The 17,444-nt window shown below is 41.2% G+C and overlaps 1 protein-coding gene across 2 annotated transcripts in view; it reads left to right on the top strand.

Moving 5' to 3' along the window:
* The first annotated feature begins 2,489 nt into the window (after positions 1-2,489).
* Positions 2,490-17,444, top strand: part of nfkbid (nuclear factor of kappa light polypeptide gene enhancer in B-cells inhibitor, delta) — a 49,699-nt gene continuing 34,744 nt past the window's right edge. The window contains exons 1-2 of one of the 2 annotated variants that reach the window (XM_080426058.1): positions 2,490-2,626; positions 14,528-14,594. In XM_080426058.1, the coding sequence (XP_080282184.1) occupies positions 14,579-14,594 (16 nt within the window). In that variant the 5' untranslated portion in view covers positions 2,490-2,626; positions 14,528-14,578. Of the gene's footprint in view, positions 2,627-14,478; positions 14,595-17,444 lie in introns of those variants that run through there. The other variant, XM_080426059.1, reaches the window with a different exon arrangement.

The raw sequence follows: 17,444 nt of genomic DNA, 5'->3' as shown, positions 1-17,444 counted from the left end.
AAAGTGTCAAAGCCTCCAGTTCTCCAGACCAGACCTGCTCTAGACCAGACCAGACCAGACCAGACCTGCTCTAGACCAGACCAGACCAGACCAGACCAGACCAGACCTGCTCTAGACCAGACCAGACCAGACCTGCTCTAGACCAGACCAGACCAGACCTGCTCTAGACCAGACCAGACCAGACCAGACCAGACCAGACCAGACCAGACCAGACCAGACCAGACCAGACCAGACCTGCTCTAGTCAGCTGTCAAATGTTTTTACAGACATGTTTAACCTGTCATTGTCACTCTGTATCTATTTTGGGCATTTTGTCATTATATTGTCATCCTTTCCTTTGAGCATCCTTAGAGGAGACATATTGGTGTGGTTTGACAACCTGACAGAACAAGACCACAAACAACTCATGGAGAAGAAGAATAATTATTGCTAAACTACTGACGTTGTTTGTTGTTCAAATTGCCACTGTACAGAAATGAGGCATTTTATTTTGAAAGTGTTATTTTTTTCACAGCCAGCCACACTGTTAAGGTAATAGACAAGGTCTCTATTGTACAGTAAATTATAACATTGTTTACATTGTTTTACGAATGTATTTCTCTCTTCTTACTAAGAGTAAGTGTATCATTTTAATTTTTCAATTTCATACAAGATGCTATGAAAAATAATGTCATAGTTGAGAAAACAGTGTTTGTATCTTCTTTACTATCACATCAAATAAACAGTGTGAATGCACATAGAGGTGAATATTGTTACCTATAATTTACACAAAGTATATAATTTTAGTTCAAGTAAATAACTGAATAATGGAAGGTAATAAAATCTATGCAAATGAACACATTTATTAAAATATACGTGATGTACACAGATAGGTCCTTTTCCTTCAGTTTCGTTCCCATCAAGTGGATCTAAATAATCTACTTCTTAAAAAAGATTTATTGGCAGTAAGTAAGAAACAAAAGTGTCGCCATCAGATTTTGTGCATTATTTTTTATAATCAGTGTTTAAAGGTACTATTTTCTTACTAGGCGTAGTAATACTCAAAAGGGTGGTGCGGTTTTTGGCACGTGATTCCCGTTAGAACCAATGGGGTTGCCTCTTTATTCCCACCATTTCCTGCAACAACAGCAGCCATGGCAACGGTAACGTCCGAAGAAAATAAATCAAAACAAAGAAAATGTCCTTCAAAAGCACGTCAAAAGGACTCGAAACGATGCTATATGAATCTTATGTCTGTCCAGAAAGAAGAGGTCCAGGAATTTACACGGACAAGATGGGATACATGTACAACTAGCCATGGATACACGGCGGTCGTCTGTCCCGACCGAACTTACACCAGGTGTTTGCACTTTTCCATTTACGGCCCGTACATCTACATAAACCTTCACATTTCAAATATAAAGTGCTGACCGCATGGCCACTGATGTTACAATTCTGTATGGTCCCGCAGAAATACCCGTATATTCCGTATTGTTCAATAAAGAGTATTCTTAACCGATCGGTGGCCATTTTCCTCATAGATTTATAATCTATCAGAGTGCAATACACCTCCCAACCGATAGGGTCGCGTAGTTGAAAGGATATGGTGAAAATGGCCACCGATCGGATTAACATGCTTTTTATTGAACAATACGGAAGATACAGGTACTTCTCTGGGCCCGTACATAATTGTAACATTCATGGCCATCGGTAAGCACTTTAAATCTGAAATATGAACGTTTATGTAGATGTATGGCCCATACATAAACGTTCATATTTCAGATATATTCATATTTTGGTGCCGCGCTATGAGCTTGTAGATCTGCTATTTTTGAATAGCCAAATAAATCAATAAAGGACACAGATGCTTTCCTGGTCTAAATGGCTTTTTTGAAGCCATTTAAGCTAAAACTAGGCTGTTTGAACTTAGTGTGAGGTTTGGTGCAACTGTCCCCAGGTGTTGTGATTGATAAAGAGTCCAGGGAAGTGTCTGTATTAGAGATAGCCTGCACCTTTTGACTCTAGCCTAGAGGAAGCCTTTATGAACAAGGTCATTCAATACCAACCACTCCTACATACATACCATCTCAGAGCTGGGCTATTAGGTGCAGACTATTTGTTTTTATATTTGGCAGCCTATAGGACATATAGCCTGGCCACATACTGGCTGTTAGAGGGTTTCAACAACTTGGGATGCCCAAAAAGGAGGCAAAAAGGTTGGCAAAGTATTGTGCTATCTCTGCTATAATTGGCAGCCGCCATATGGCGGAGACGGTGTTACTTATACCCATAGAGTACTGAGTGACATGCCTATTGTATCATGAAAACATATGCCAGTAGTATGTGAATGTAACCTTACTGCACCTATAATATGTGTGTCCCTGTATGTTTCTCCTTTATGTGGACATAAATACAGTACATGGTTAATGTGTGTGTGTGTGTGTGTGCGTGTGCGTGTGCGTGTGTGTGTGTGTTGTGTTGTGTTCAGAAATGAACCACCCTTCGCTGACCGCTACAAGATCTTCTGTGAGAGAGTCATCCGTCAAAGGGTTATAGTTGACCAAGAGGAGCTTAAAATAAACCAGCTACGAAGGATGTTCATAAACACAGTGAAGAAGCATGAGGATCTTGATGCTTCAAACTACAGGTAACTCAAATACCATGTGTGTCTTTGACAGTTCTGGGAAACAAAAACCTTTATGCTGAAAAGTATATTATATGGGGGGGGGGGGGGGGGGGGGGGGGGGTTGATGTACAAATGACACATGCTGTGACACACTATGGTATTTTAATACATATTTGTACAATATGTTGTAATAATTTGGAGCTTTAGTGTATTTATTTTAGTCTAGTCCATTTTTGGCATTATTCCAATCTAGGGGGCGTGGTAGCATTTTGATTGATTTTCAGCCATTTTGGGCCAAGGAGTGCTGCTTTTTTTTTACTCAACCTTTCATTACACAGTAGGTTGTGACATTTTCTATATATGAAATATAAGCTTTTAGCTAAATGTACTATGTGTATGTTTCATTGTGCTGGGCGCCAATCACTTCAGTAGAAGCGTTTTCTTTCTGCAATTCACAAACAAAATTCAAACATGAGTACACTAAGGCACCAATACTTGTTTCAGATGTTAGGTACATGTATTTATGACATTTGAGAAAGATTTTGTGTTGCCAAAATCAATATAACACATTTTACAAGCAAACATATCAGCACAAGATTTTCGTTTTTTGGTTATTCACTTTTATATACATTTCTGGCTTGTGAAAAAATACTGCAGGAATTTGTCTGGAGATCTTTTAACACAAAGTCCACAAGGGTATTGTCTATGCAAAAATGCATTGAAAAAGTAGATTTTCTAGGCACTTTTTGGTGGGTCACCACATGGCCTATCTGACACAAACCATGTGAGAAGTCAAACATAGGGTCTTCAGAGCGCTGCCATCTTGTGGTGAAACAGTGCAACTGTATTGTATCATGAAGAGTCATAATGCCACAGACACTCCTTTCCACTTTGATTGATCATCATATGATTTATTTATTTATGTATATGTGTGTTTGGCTGATTGGATCAAATATACTCTGCTTGCTTGAGTCTTATTATTATTGTTATTATTATTATTATGAATTAATATGTGGTTTTAGTTTTAATGTTGCTTACTGTATGTTTGTTGTTTTTTATCGAGCTTACCCATGATGAAGCTTAAAAGGATCCTTGGCTAATAAGCCGTATATGTCTTAATACATTATAATTGTCCTCTATGACTAAAATGTCAAATTAAAAACCCCTTAAATATTGTATTGTCTCCGCTAGGCCGAAAGGCATGACGAGAGAGTATGTTTTGTTTATTTTAGAAACAGTTCATCTTTCACTCAACAGGGTGAACTCCATAATAAAACATATTCAAAATATTGTTTTGATGCTGATATTAACCGTAGGAAGTGGACATCATCAATTTGCAATGGGAGCGGCCCCTATTGAGTGACAGATTAACTGTTTCTAAAATAACTAAAATATTCACACACACACACACACACACACACACACACACACACACACACACACACACACACACACACACACACACACTGAAGTTTCACCGATCGGTCCTGCCCAAATATGGAGTCCCACAGTGACATCATCAACTTGATGACATCATCAGTGTATGATGTCAGTAACATGACATCCTATCACGGTTAGAGCAGGATGGCGAACCGATCTCGGATGTCATCAGAAACCGATGACGTCACGTTGATAATGATATGTATTTATAAAGCACCTTTCATACACAGAATGCACCTCAAGGAGCTTTACGCAAAAAGAAAGCACATAAAAAGGAAAGGAAAAAGAAACAGAAATGAATATCTGCCAGATTAGTCATTGCGATCAGCAAGGAAGAATAAATAAGTCTTAAGATTACGCTTAAGACTTAAGCGTAATCGTTGGCACTGTCGCCTCACAGCTAGAAGGTCCTGGGTTCGATTCCCGCCAGGGACGCTGTGGGCGCTGGGGGCGTGTCTTCTCTTCCGCGTCATCAGCGCCCATACCCTAGGTGGGGTTGGCGAAAGGGCCTTTCTGTGTGGAGTTTGCATGTTCTCCCCGTGTCCCCTAGGGTAGTTAATACCCTCACAGAAATATGCAGTAATCCTGGTCACTATACTGCCTCCCCCATGACAGCCGGGGCGCCTGATGGAGGGGAAAGGAACTGGTTGGAATAACGTGTTCCTTCCACGCGCTACGTCCTACCGGGGAAACTCTCCCCTGTCAGGTGATAATGCATTGAAGGAGGCATGAGCTCGGCCCTGGGCTCCCTAGGCTGGTGGGGGGGAGTGTAGCGCCCAGGATCTCTTAGAAAAATTGGCACCGGGCGAAGAAAAAGGGGTTACAAAATCGTGGGATAAAAAATTTAGTGAAAAAAAGATTAAGTTTAAAAGGATCTACCGATTCAGCCATTCTCAGACTGCCTAGCAGGGAGTTTCATAAAAGCTAAAAGCTTCCTCTCTGGGTCACTTATTACTGACAGTGGGAACTTCTAAACATCGAGCGCCAGAGGATCTCAGTGACCTACTAGGTCATACATGGCCCCCACCTTCACTTAATGCGGCCCGCAGGTTAATATCGGAATACTGATATATTATTGATGCAAACACAACCCGCTTTAATTACATCCAATGTATTTGTATTTAAGTTCATAAAGCTACCATAGGTGTAATTAAATGCATTTTTTTTAATGTAACTTTAGAAATTACATAAAAATGTAACTTTTCAGGATTCCAATTCAAAAGTAGCAAAAATAGATCTACAAGCTCAAAACGTGTAGCACTGCGACACGTTTTGAGCTTGTCGATCGGCTATTTTTGCTGCTTTTGCGTGACATAGAATGGCCCGACAGTATATGCAATGTGGCCCTCTCCATCTCAAAGTTGCATCACCCCTGTACTAGGTTGACGACATACATGTTGACTTATGTTGGTGGTACGTGTCGGGTTGCCCCCCCCTCCAATTTTGAGGTACTTTCACTTTACTGGAGTATTTCTAATTTTCAGTACTTTTACTTCTACTCCATTACATCTCGGAGACAATTATTTGAAAACTTCAGTTACTAGTTACTTTGCCAATTTGAATTAATATATTATAAAACATACATTAACCACTGTAGCCCTATTTTATACTTAGGCTATTTGAAAATAGCAGATCTACAAGCTCACGACGTGTCACATCGTGACGCGTTGTGAGCTTGTAGATCTGCTATTTTCAAACATTTTAGTACTTTAACTTTTGGTACTTTAAGTATATTTTGATGCCATTACTTTTCTACTTTTACTCAAGTAACATTTTGAACACAGGCATTTTTACTTGTTACAGAGTGTTTTTATATTTGACTTAAGTACAATATCTGAGTACTTCTTCCACCACTGCTAGATATTGGTAGATTAAAATAAATGTTTAGAGCCGAGGCCACAGTAGCGTCCGACAGGGTTGACGCTATACGTTTGAGGGATAGCTTGTGACGTCACCGGTGTGACGCGTACACCTTTATAAGGACCTCATTGGGTCCTTCATAAGGGGGCGACAGCCGCTATCGACCATTCAAAAGAGAGCACCATTAGATAGGAATCTACAGAACAATGAATACAACTTACAATGCAGCCTACGGTCGGAGGACCGGAGGGCACGTTCCACCACACCTTCGTCAGTTCACCTTTCTGCCCAAAGCCCAGTGGAAGAGCTTCCAACACACATCCAACCCCATTCTGTCTGACGCCGAATGGCTCGTGCTCAAAGGCAGATCGACCCAGCTTAACATAATTGCAGAGAGAGAGAGGGAAAGAGAGAGGGAACGAGAGAGAAAGACGCGGCTGTCCAACATCAAAGCGATTCAACGGCGGAAGGAACTCGAGGCAAAGGCGATTCACGAGCGGATGGAGGCGGAGGAGCGGGCGACCATTGCGAGAGAGAGGGCGCGACTCAGGCTAAAGAGGATTCAGGACGAGGAACGGGAACTCATCGCCAGATGTAAAGAGAAGGAGGATTCTGCAATAAAGGCCAAGGCTCGACTCGAGGCGAGGAGGATTCAGGAAGAGGAACAGGAACTCATCACCGACTATAAAGGAAAGGAGGCTGCAGCAATAAAGGCCAAGGCTCGACTCGAGGCGAGGAGGATTCTGGAAGAGGAACGGGAACAGGAACTCATCAGCGAACATAAAGAAAAGCAGGCCGCTGCAAAGGCCAAGGCTAAACTCCAGGCAAAGAAGATTCAGGAAGCCCAAGAGGAAGAAATAAGGAAATCATTGGAATTAGACGCGAACAAAACACAAGAGGAAAAGAAGGCTTGTGAGATTATCGAGAACGCCCAGGCTCAGCAGTTCTGTGAGACGGACCGCGTCCGGGCACTACACAGCGGACTGCTTCTGACGGAAGTCATGAAGGGGTGGGGAGTACAGCTGGACCTGAAGGATAGAATACAGGAGAGGGACAAACTGGACGAGAGGAAGGCAGAGGTGAAGAGAAAACGTGCCATCGCTTCAAAGGAGCTGAAGATGAACTTATGGAACGACATGGAGGCCGGTATGTTTCGGGAGTTCCAGAACATCAGGGAGCAAGTCCACAATGAGCTCAAAGCCAAGCAGGAGCAACTGGAGAAAGAACGACTCGTCAGGGAAGAACGGGCGTTCGACAAGGAGCTGAAAGAGCCGGAGGCCCGGAGGAAAGCCATGCTGAAGCTAATCATCACGGAACAACAGAGGGAACGGAAGAAAGTGGACCCGGTTATGGTGGAGCGGCTGATGTCTCAGGACATGGCTCAGACGGGGAAACAGTCTGGCAAGTCGTTCAGTAAGCAGGAACTGGAAGCCCTCAAAGAGGGCAGAAGACTGCAACTAGTCAAGCAAATGGAAGAGAAACATCGCAGGGACTGCGACGCAAGAAAAGAGGAAAATGACTTTGAAGAAAGGCTGAGACGACTCGACATGGAAGAAGAGATGCAGTTCCAGCAGTACGCAGGCCTGCTGATCGACAAAGCGTCCATCATGGGCAACAAGCGCAACGCCTTCCCCATATGCAAGGCAGCCAGGGAAGGCACCGGCGGTGGCTGCGGACCCCCGTTGGAGCCTTCGAAACGCTTAAACACCGACTTCAGGAAATTCGACAAAGAAAAGCGCTTCCTCACAGGGACCGTGAGCACGCGCAGGCCGAGTGCCAGGCCAATGGCTCAGAGGAAGAAATGACGTGTTTAGCCCGGTCACCGTCACACCAGCTCTGTAGGAGGAGGCAAGCCGTCTGACTGTCTGTCTGTCTGTCTGTCTGTCTGTCTGTCTGCCTGTCTGTCTGTCTGTCTGTCTGCCTGTCTGTCTGTCTGTCTGTCTGTCTGTCTGTCTGTCTGTCTGTCTGTCTGTCTGTCCAGGGCTAATCTTGCAAACCTCTACATATATCACGTACACATATTTTATGTTTTTGAAATGTTTAAAGGAGTAGTTCACCCAAAAAAGTACTTATTTTCTATCAAGTACACACCCCATGAAGCCTTGAATTCATGGAGATTTTCTCTGTTTTTGTCGCATCATTCCTGAGACAATGATTGATTCGATGACCGGCGGAAAGATGCTAATGTCACCCGTAGGAGACTCCGCCGGGTCATTCAATTATTGGCTCAGAAATGTGACAAAAACAAACAAAAGAAATCTCCATGAATTCAAGGCTTCACCGGGGTGTGTAATTGATAGAAAATAAGTATGTTTTTGGGTGAACTACTCCTTTAACATTAATTTGCTAAAGGAGAGGCGTTTGGATCAGGGCTGCAGCCTGGGGCCAGGTATGGAGTCATGCATCAGTAGATACACATGGGGAGCCATGGGTCTTGTTTGTTTATTGCCTTTTTATTTATTGTGCACTTTTTAATTGTTACTTTCTACACGTATATTTAGACACACACACACACACACACACACACACACACACACACACACCTGCAGACTGTTCTTTTTTGGCGCGGTTCAACCATATATTTAGCCCTAGCCGACGTCATGACACTTTGTTGACGCTTATCTGAAGCTACAGTGACAACAGTCAGTGGTGTAAAGTAACTAAGTACATTTACTCAAGTACTGTACTTAAGTACACTTTTGAGGAATGTTTTACTTTACTGGAGTATTTCTCATTTTCTGTACTTTTACTTCTACTCCACTACATCTCAGAGGCAAATATTGTACTTTTACTCCACTACAATTATTTGAGAACTTTAATTACTAGTTACTTTTCAGATATAAATGATGATGTTATGAAACACTCATTAACCACTTTAGCCTTATTTTATACCCAAGCTATTTGAAAATAGCAGATCTACAAGCTCACAACGCGTCGCATCGCGACGCGTTGTGAGCTTGTAGATCTGCTATTTACATTTGACTATTTACATTTTACTATTTACTATTTACATTTTAGCTTGTAGATCTGCTATTTACATTTTTGTACTTTTACTCAAGTAGATTTTGAATTACGGACTTTTACTTGTAACAGAGTACTTCTGCATTGCAGTATTGATACTTTTACTTAAGTAAAACATTTGAGTGCTTTTTCCACCACTGTTAGGCCTTAGACCAGCTCTAATCTGTTAGGCCTTAGACCAGCTCTAATCTGTTAGGCCTTAGGCCAGTTCTAATCTGTTAGGCCTTAGACCAGCTCTAATCTGTTAGGCCTTAGACCAGCTCTAATCTGTTAGGCCTTAGACCAGCTCTAATCTGTTAGGCCTTAGACCAGCTCTAATCTGCTCTCAGATGCAGTGACGGAGATGATAGCAGACATTTCCTACAACTATTTAGAGACACATTCGTTGAATTCACTTCATCCATTTTAGATTTGAGCTATAAGCATTATTTTATACTTTGGCTATTCAAAAATAACAGATATGCAAGCTCGTTGTGCCGGCACTCTGTGCTGCGCTACGAGCTTGTAGATCTGCTATTATTTTTTTTATCGTGAAAATGTGTGCAAATCTAAAGCTTTTGTAACTCAAATAAAACTTTACAAATGTTTTCTTAAAAAACATATACATTCAAAGATTTGCAAAAAACTTTCAAGATTTAAAACATAAATAGCAGATCTACAATCTACTCGGTGCCGCTCTAAAGACATCTAAAATGACACATGCTTTCCTGGTCTTAATGGGGTTTTTAATTTAACCTTTATTTAACCAGTAAAATCACATTGAGACCATAGTCTCTTTTACCAGACAGTGTGCACTGGCCAAAAGAAGAGGCAAATACATGTTACACAGCTCTGCCAGTAACAACAAATACAGGACATGACAAAGACAAACATATGACATCCGTAATACCAAGAAAAACCTACTACCAGGGAGGCTCAGAGAGAGTCTAAACAGCTAACCAATGACAGACTATTAAAAAGACTAATAAGAACAATATATCATGAAACTAGTAAACTAATATAAAACTTAGATCACAGCGTTTGCTACTCATCAGAGCAGGAGCAATGGCTGCAGAGTGTGCCCATGGCAATACTCTTAAAAGTCACTAGAGGATCAAAGAAGCCAGTTTTAATCTGGTCTGTAGGTCGTTCTACAACCAGGGCCCAACAAAACACAAGGCTTTTTTTCCCTGCCTCAGATGTGGTATTGGGTACGACGTAGCGCATCCAAGCATTTGATCTGAGATTAGGATAATTTTGGACTAGTTCAAATTTTGAACAAATATAAGAAGGGAGTTTACCAAGAATGGCTTTGTAGATAAAAATGTACCAATGTAGCAACCTGCCAGATGCTAAGGAGGACCACCCTACTAAGGACTACAGAATACAATGGTGTGTCCTGTAAAAAAAAAACCTCTCGCCTCAGTAACTTGGCCCTGACCCTGAGTTGAGGCTCTGTACTTGGACTGCTTTTTGCCGTCTACTAGTGATGTGCGGGTCGGGTTTTTTCATGACCCGCCCCGCCACGCCCCGCCACGGAATCCCAACCCAACCCGCCTTAACCCGCCCCCGCGAACCCATATATAAATCTATGGCTCAACCCGCCCCGCGACCCGCGGTGGGAAAAAAAAGATAATCATCATCATAATAGCTCTAATATATTTATATAGCGCTCTTTTAAGTACCCAAAGTCGCTTTAAATGTCTACAGTAGCACAACATTGTCATGGGCTAAATAAACAAGAATGTTGTTCAAAATAGGGTTTTTTTTTTTTTTTTTTAGAGAGAGAGCGGCTGACCCGCTCACCCGCAGCCCACATAATTGCCTCTGAAATCCTGACTCGACCACCTGACCCGCGGGTTGCGGGTCGGCCCGCTCATCACTACCGTCTACACACCCAGGGCTCTATCCTGCCGCCTTACCCCCCTCATGCCTACAATTCTTTGCGATTTTTTTTTAAACGATTTTTGAAAAACATTTTTTGAATAGTGAAAGTAACCAATCTACACCCACACGTTGTGAGCTTGTAGATCGGCTATTTGAACTATTTTTTAAATGTTTTTTTTCTAAATAGTAAAAACACGCCTAAAAGGTGTAGGCATGAGGGGGTAAGATAAGGCCCTTCAAATCTCTTCAAATCTCTTCAAATCTCTTCAAATCTCTTCAAAAAGCTCACAATACGTCACATCTTTCTCCCAGAATAGGGTTCCAGTGGTTAAGGTCAGTGGTGTAAAGCCCTATTCAAACTTTGGCTATTCGAAAATAGCAGATCTACAAGCTCACAATGCGTCGCGATGCGACACATTGTGAGCTTGTAGATCTGCTATTTTCAAATGATTTTTATATTTGAGAACTTTTGAAACGGGACCTTCTGCATGATGACTACTTTTACTTTTGGTACTTTTAAGTACATTTTGATACCAATACTTTTGTACTTTTACTCAAGTACATTTTGAATTCCGGACTTTTACTTGTAGCAGAGTATTTCTACGTTGCAGCATTGATACTTTTACTTCAGTAAAACATTTGAGTACTTTTTTGTGTGGTGGGTTGGCAATGCATGCCCTCCTGTGTAGGGTAAAAAAAAATGAAAAAGTCCCCCATAAGTCCCCCACTTATGGGGGACTTATGAAGGACCCCCATAAGACTCTCTCTCTCTAATCCCTAAATATAACTTCTAAAGGCCTTATCCTGACACAGACTCTTACATGTAGTCTGGTTGAAATATAATTAATTTAAGAAAAAACAACAACAAATACATGAAAGTATACATAATAATATTAAAAATGATAAAAACAATAAAATATGAAAAGTTTAAAGTCAAACTAATTATTGGGTTTAATTGAGTCCCCGTCATAGCAGATAGTTCAATCACAAGCAGTTCCTCGTTCCAACAGCAGAGGGAGCAGAGAGGCTTTAAATCATAACCAATGCAGTGTCTGTCAAGTATCATGGAAGCTTTATAAGAAAATAAAACAAAGCAAATGATATACATTTAACACAAATAATGTAAAGCTTGTAACACATTCATGTATCTTCTTATACTTTGCGCAAAGTATTATTCTTATTTTATTGTCCAAATCCTTTCACCCTGGTATCCCGGGGGGGAGGGGGGGGGACAAGTCGTCTGTCTAAGGGAGAAATGGTACTGCCTCCATTTTGGCCTCCTGAAAGGTGCATTTTCAGGGCTGTTTTAAATGAGCCCAGAGGTTCTCAAACATGTTCATGTCCACATTAATATGGATTTGGCTGCGGACCCCCATCTGAACATATGTTGTGCCAGGGACCCCTATACAAGATTTTGTGTTGTTACATTTTTCAAAAATATGTATTTTTTTGTTCCATTTTTTTTTCTTCTCCAGAAAAAACTAAAGCAAAACACAGATCTATAAGCTCTAAACACAGATCTATAAGCTCTAAACACAGATCTATACGCTCTAAACACAGATCTATAAGCTCTAAACACAGATCTATACGCTCAAAACACCGATCTATAAGCTCTAAACACAGATCTATAAGCTGTAAACACAGATCTATAAGCTGTAAACACAGATCTATAAGCTCTAAACACAGATCTATAAGCTCAAAACACAGATCTATAAGCTCTAAACACAGATCTATAAGCTCTAAACACAGATCTATAAGCTCTAAACACAGATCTATAAGCTCAAAACACAGATCTATAAGCTCTAAACACAGATCTATAAGCTCTAAACACAGATCTATAAGCTCTAAACACAGATCTATAAGCTCTAAACACAGATCTATAAGCTCTAAACACTGATCTATAAGCTCTAAACACAGATCTATAAGCTCAAAACACAGATCTATAAGCTCTAAACACAGATCTATAAGCTCTAAACACAGATCTATAAGCTCTAAACACAGATCTGTAAGCTCTAAACACAGATCTATAAGCTCTAAACACAGATCTATAAGCTCTAAACACAGATCTATAAGCTCAAAACACAGATCTATAAGCTCTAAACACAGATCTATAAGCTCTAAACACAGATCTATAAGCTCTAAACACAGATCTATAAGCTCAAAACACAGATCTATAAGCTCTAAACACAGATCTATAAGCTCTAAACACAGATCTATAAGCTCTAAACACAGATCTATAAGCTCAAAACACAGATCTATAAGCTCTAAACACAGATCTGTAAGCTCTAAACACAGATCTATAAGCTCTAAACACAGATCTGTAAGCTCAAAACACAGATCTATAAGCTCTAAACACAGATCTATAAGCTCTAAACACAGATCTATAAGCTCAAAACACAGATCTATAAGCTCTAAACACAGATCTATAAGCTCTAAACACAGATCTGTAAGCTCTAAACACAGATCTATAAGCTCAAAACACAGATCTGTAAGCTCTAAACACAGATCTATAAGCTCTAAACACAGATCTATAAGCTCTAAACACAGATCTGTAAGCTCAAAACACAGATCTATAAGCTCTAAACACAGATCTATAAGCTCTAAACACAGATCTATAAGCTCTAAACACAGATATGTAAGCTCTAAACACAGATCTATAAGCTCTAAACACAGATCTATAAGCTCTAAACACAGATCTATAAGCTCAAAACACAGATCTATAAGCTCTAAACACAGATCTATAAGCTCTAAACACAGATCTATAAGCTCAAAACACAGATCTATAAGCTCTAAACACAGATCTATAAGCTCTAAACACAGATCTATAAGCTCTAAACACAGATCTATAAGCTCAAAACACAGATCTATAAGCTCTAAACACAGATCTATAAGCTCTAAACACAGATCTATAAGCTGAAAACGTTTTCAACTAGCCGCTATATATAGGTTTGTATTTGTTATCGTTTCGCCTAATGTGTGTCTGCTGTTTAATTTCTGTCAACTCTGACATTAATGACATTAATTGTACAGTTTGTGTTGATGTGTAATTATTTGAATGATTCATGCAGTTTTATATTCATATTGAATGTAATGTTGTCTCTGTGAGGAGTGATATAAATACAACTTACTAACTTACTTACTCACCAAAGTGATTTAGATGTTACTATATACTATCAACACATTATTCTGGGGACCGCCTGGAAAACCCCCCTCAAGGGAAGGACCCCTGGGGGCCCCCGGAACCACACTTTGAGAACCACGCTGGTGTGCACGGTTAGGTATACAAACAGTTAACAAAAACAGAAGCATGCTAGTGGGCGTGGTTTGCTGTAAGGGGGCGTGGTGTTGAGAACAACATTTGTGTGTGTATTGGTGTCACTCACTCACTCACTCACTCACACACACACACACACACACACACACACACACACACACACACACACACACACACTCACTCACTGCATCACAGAGGCAGTGCACTATAGACCTGATGAACGTCTGACTATATAAACATCTGTCTGAGGACACTTTGTTTTGTCTATTAGAGAACAGTCTTCATAGTAGAGGAGAGATCTGAACTCATCAGATCTTCACACACACACACACACACACACACACACACACACACACACACACACACACACACACACACACACACACACACACACACACACACACACACACAGAGAGAGAGAGAGAGGATCTGAACTGATCAGGGACTCTTCTATTCAACAGAACTTTACACACACAGAGAGAGTGAAGCTTTCAGCTACCAGGGACTCTGACATGCACTGGGAGAAATGTGAGTACAATACAATACACATTTACCTTTTGGGTTGCTCCCAAAATGGGGGGGAAGTTAGTTTTCTGTGTTTTCTCTATTTAAATGCCTTAATATGACAATGTGTTTCGTGGCTGGACAAGCCTTCTGACACTGGAGAATAAGGCTGGAGTATGGTGGCTTTAATTGGAGTATGGTGGCTTTAATTGTGGCTTTAATTGTTTGGGTCAATTTGGTTCCATTTGTATACTATCAGAGTTACAGACCTGTAAGGGTCCATTTGGTTCCATGTGTACACTCTCAGAGTTACAGACCTGTAAGGGTCCATTTCGTTCCATTTGTACACTCAGAGTTACAGACCTGTAAGGGTCCATTTCGTTCCATTTGTACACTCTCAGAGTTACAGACCTGTAAGGGTCCATTTGGTTCCATTTGTACACTGTCAGAGTTACAGACCTGTAAGGGTCCATTTGGTTCCATTTGTACACTGTCAGAGTTACAGACCTGTAAGGGTCCATTTGGTTCCATTTGTACACTCTCAGAGTTACAGACCTGTAAGGGTCCATTTGGTTCCATTTGTACACTGTCAGAGTTACAGACCTGTAAGGGTCCATTTGGTTCCATTTGTACACTCTCAGAGTTACAGACCTGTAAGGGTCCATTTGGTTCCATCTGTAAGTAAGGAGAAATAAAAGCAAGTGACCCTTCACTTGTTTATTGGTATGTTTTATTAATGATTGTAACAGAAAGCAGTTGATTACAATAATTACAACCTTACCCTCATCATCATTAGCCAATAGCTGTGCTGTATCCTACCTGCTCTGGTGTTTAGTTTTACAGTAGAAATGTTATGTGTTTGTTTGTGTCACGGTTTTTATATTGTATTCATTCTGTTTTATTGGGTTTATTGGGTTGTATATGCTGTCATGTTTTATGAGGATTTAGGGAGTGTGTGTGTGTCCAGTGGCGTGAAGTAACTAAGTACATTTACTCAAGTACTGTACTTAAGTACAATTTTGAGGTATTTTTTTTTTACTTTACTGGACCTTACTTTTACTTTACTGGACTGGACTCAGTACTTTTACTTCTACTCCACTACATCTGAAAGGAAAATACTGTACTTTTACTCTAATATATAATTTGGATTATTATTACAAAACATACAGTAACCACTTCAGCCCTATATACATTTCTGCCGTTTCAAAATAGCTGATCTACAAGCTAACAATGCGACGCGATACGACGCATTGTGAGCTTGTAGATCAGCTATTTTCAAAAGATATTTATACATTTTGAAAACAGTACATTTTGAATTCCATACTTTAGCTTGTTGTAACAGAGTATTTCTACATTGCAGTTTTGATACTTTTACATAAGTAAAAAAAAAATATTATTTTTCACCACTGTGTGTGTGTGTGTGTGTGTGTGTGTGTGTGTGTGTGTGTGTGTGTGTGTGTGTGTGTGTGTGTGTGTGTGTGTGTGTGTGTGTGTGTGTGTGTGTGTGTGTGTGTGTGTGTGTGGCTTTAATAAAGCCTATTGCTATAGCAGCCTATTACTTGGCCAATATGCTAGTAGTTGAGGTTATTTTTCTAGGACTGTCAGATATAGCTGATCAATGATTATTGATTACAGTTGTAGGCTAGTAATGGATTACTGTAGGATAATAATAGGCTATTTTATGACTTATGAATGAGAGTTAAAGGGACATTTTTGTCTAAAAGGCAGATTTTTCTTTTTTTTTAGTTCTTTAATTACCCAGGGTACTAGCTGAGCACAAGTGCTCATTTTCAGCCATGCACACACACACACACACACACGCGCGCATGCACACACACACACACACACACACACACACACACACACACACACACACACACACACACACACACACACACACACACACACACACACACACACACACACACACACACACACACACACACACACACACCAGTACAACCACAGTCTGATACCGTTGGCCACAGAGCAGCCGGTTGGAGGTTCAGTGCCTTGCTCAAGGGCTCTTCATTGAGGGGTGTTGGGGGAGGGGTGAGGGGGGAGGGGGGAGGGGGGAGGGGGGAGGGGTGAGGGGGGAGGGGTGAGGGGTGTTGGGGGAGGGGGGAGGGGGGAGGGGTGAGGGGTGTTGGGGGAGGGGGGAGGGGTGTTGGGGGAGGGGGGAGGGGTGTTGGGGGAGGGGGGAGGGGTGAGTGGTGACCATTCACTCCCCCACCCGGATTTTTCCCGCCGGTCCGGGGAATCGAACCGGGAACCGTTTTACATGAACCACTTGAACCCTAGTATCCTTTTTCTGATGGAGAACTTGAGCCAAAAATAGCAGATCTACAAGCTCACAACGCCTCGCAGCGCCAGGCGTTGTGAGCTTGTAGATCAAAATGATTGGCTCAGGAATGAGACAGAAACTAGAAAATCTCCATGAAGTCAAGGCTTCATGGGGCGTGTAATTGATAGAAAACAAGTAATTGTTTGGCTGAACTACTCCTTTAAACTCTCCAACATGGCAGCTGTACTGAAAGCTTGGACTGTCCTCTTTGTATCTGTCAAGCTTTTGTTTCATAAAAGTCCACCGTTTGTCACGTTATGATTATTGTCACGTTATGATTATTGTCACGTTATGATTATTGTCACGGTCCTTCGTACATTAGTAGAGGCCCAAGGAGGGGTCCATGCGTTGCGCACCCTCTTATTTTTTTTTCTTGTTTTGATTTTCCAATGGGAAACCTGAGGTTGTCTAGAATCAAATGGTATCTCTATCTTTGGGCTACGTCTAAATGTGAGCGTGCCACAGTCTCCGAAAGACAGTCTCGCCGGCGTTTCAGCCAGCAATCCTGCAGGTCTCATAGGGGTAATAAA

This window comes from Gymnoscopelus braueri (genome assembly GCF_963280865.1).
Source record: "Gymnoscopelus braueri genome assembly, chromosome: 4".
In the NCBI taxonomy this organism is placed as follows: Eukaryota; Metazoa; Chordata; class Actinopteri; order Myctophiformes; family Myctophidae; genus Gymnoscopelus; species Gymnoscopelus braueri.
The sequence above is the reverse complement of the archived record's forward strand: the minus strand, read 5'-3'. Positions and strand labels throughout refer to the sequence as shown.